The sequence below is a fragment of the Centruroides sculpturatus genome, unplaced genomic scaffold (assembly GCF_000671375.1).
Source record: "Centruroides sculpturatus isolate CEXI.00-Female unplaced genomic scaffold, Cexi_2.0 scaffold993, whole genome shotgun sequence".
Classification (NCBI taxonomy): domain Eukaryota; kingdom Metazoa; phylum Arthropoda; class Arachnida; order Scorpiones; family Buthidae; genus Centruroides; species Centruroides sculpturatus.
The window spans coordinates 85,844-87,760 of record NW_019385120.1 but is presented as its reverse complement, the minus strand read 5'-3'; the positions used below and the strand labels follow the sequence as shown (position 1 = coordinate 87,760).

Here is a 1,917-nt window from a genome sequence, read left to right as displayed (position 1 = left end):
GATGAAAAAAAATTTCACACTTGAAACTTGCGAGAAAAATGGCGATTCTATACTTATGTGGAAGTATGTAAATTGATTTTATCGCTGTTCCGAAGTCAGCCACCAATTAGAAGCTCAAGTTTCCTAAAATTACGTTTTTATAAGTTAGGTGCTGAATTACGTATGTTTTCATAAGTATTGCCAGTAAATACTATTAAACAATACCAAAATGAATACTGCATTATAAATTATATATCTCAGTAGCGCGTTATCTTACGGACAAAAAGGGCAATTACCTAGAACCCCACCAACAGGAGGTCCCAAACTAATCTTTTATAAGAAAATATTTTCTCAAAATAATTTTTTCAAAGTAAAATGTCTGAAGTCAAAACTTACAGTACATGGAAGCTCCCTAATTTAAATTTGCGTTAGCCCCATGAAGCTATAACATACAGTACCACTATTAGACAGTATTTCTGTGATATTTAATAGCATTTATTGTAAATACCTTAAAGTTATTTTATCTGTAATTACTGTTTTATAATATGTAGATCTTGCAGATCCTGTAGGATTTTCAAACCACTTGATAAATGTCAATGAGTTTCGAGATATTACAAAAGAATTTTTCAGTTAGGCCTACCAGATATTTATTATGTTTTTAACTTGATGAAGTAAATAAGAAACATTTATAACAGAAGGAACAGGTTGATTACTAATTAATTAAAGATTTGGAGATGCAATTTTTATTTTAAATTAGTGCATTATAAATTAATCTTATAAAATATCATTTCTTATTTCAAGGTAATTTTAAATATCATATCGAAATTCACAAAAAAAAATTTGAAGAAAATANCGTTCCCCTCAGTGGGCCGCGGTAAAATATCAAACGTTGACCGGTCCGCGGCGATAAAAAGGTTGGGGACCGCTGGTTTAAATTTATACATATTTTTTAAAATAAGAAACATAAGAAAAAAATTAAATATCCGAAAAATCCAAGGAACAATTGATAAGTTCGACGCATTCTCCTTCATCATTCAAAAATTTTCCGTCTTTACATTGGCATCCTATTGTGCATAATGGCAACAATATGGAGGCGCATCGTTCCGGATGTATGGTGTTCTCGAGATACGTACTGCATCTCCTAGGTCCACAAGGAGTAATGCAATCGATTAATTCTTGCCCTTCATCACAAATTAATGCTGAAACGATATAAGTTATAGTTGCATCATAATTATAATTTTTATGATAAATAAGCGAATATTATCTGCAGTATTTATTAAAAATTGTATTAAATGTAAAATAATATTCTTCTTACTTTTGTTTTAAAAGTTTATAAATTTGACTTTAACACTTATCAACACCATTATTACTAAGATCCAATGAAAGTTAATATCTTATATATGTGTATGTTGTCACAATAATCAATTTAACTTTGTGTGACTTAAAGGAAACCCATTACAATTACTATTTAAAATTATTTTAACTATTTAAATCTTATTAGAAGAATGGTAACTTATTTAGAAAAGTAACTTACGTTGGGCTGAATCTTGAGAAAAGCAGAGAAAAAAGATGCAAATTATGGTTGCAATATATGTCTTCATCGCTGGTTCTCTATATCAACTCTGTAAGAAGCACTAATTAGTCTGCAAGTTATAAAGATTTCAAGTTTCCTGTTCGTTTTCCGTAGATAATACAAAATAAAAATTAATTGTTAGAATGTCACCAAATCGTACGTTTAATCTAACAAATAACGTAATAACATTCCAACAAACAACATCATGTTTAATTAGTTGAATAACAAGATAAACAAGAAAATGAAAAATAATTACTAATTAGAGACGATACTTTAAGAATTCGCTAATTTAAGAAGATGCCAATGTTATTATAATAATTTCTATCATCGATGCTTTCTCAATGAGTTTTCGTTGTCGCTAATCA

At 29.0% G+C, this 1,917-nt stretch overlaps 1 protein-coding gene across 1 annotated transcript; it reads right to left on the bottom strand.

The window, feature by feature from the left end:
- Positions 1-842: 842 nt before the first annotated feature.
- Positions 843-1,650, bottom strand: LOC111635044 (venom peptide BmKAPI-like). Its single transcript, XM_023379892.1, has 2 exons — positions 1,514-1,650; positions 843-1,178 (listed from the first exon to the last, which is right to left on the bottom strand). The coding sequence occupies exons 1-2, from the start codon at positions 1,578-1,580 to the stop codon at positions 955-957; spliced, it is 291 nt and encodes a 96-aa protein (XP_023235660.1). The 5' UTR covers positions 1,581-1,650; the 3' UTR covers positions 843-954.
- Positions 1,651-1,917: the final 267 nt, after the last annotated feature.

Excerpts from the sequence above, each read along its gene's own strand:
- LOC111635044 (XM_023379892.1), bottom strand. The coding sequence starts at position 1,580 with ATGAAGACATATATTGCAACCATAATTTGCATCTTTTTTCTCTGCTTT. Across the intron at positions 1,179-1,513 it reads TTCTCAAGATTCAGCCCAAC|CATTAATTTGTGATGAAGGG; the intron begins GTAAGTTACTTT and ends ATATCGTTTCAG.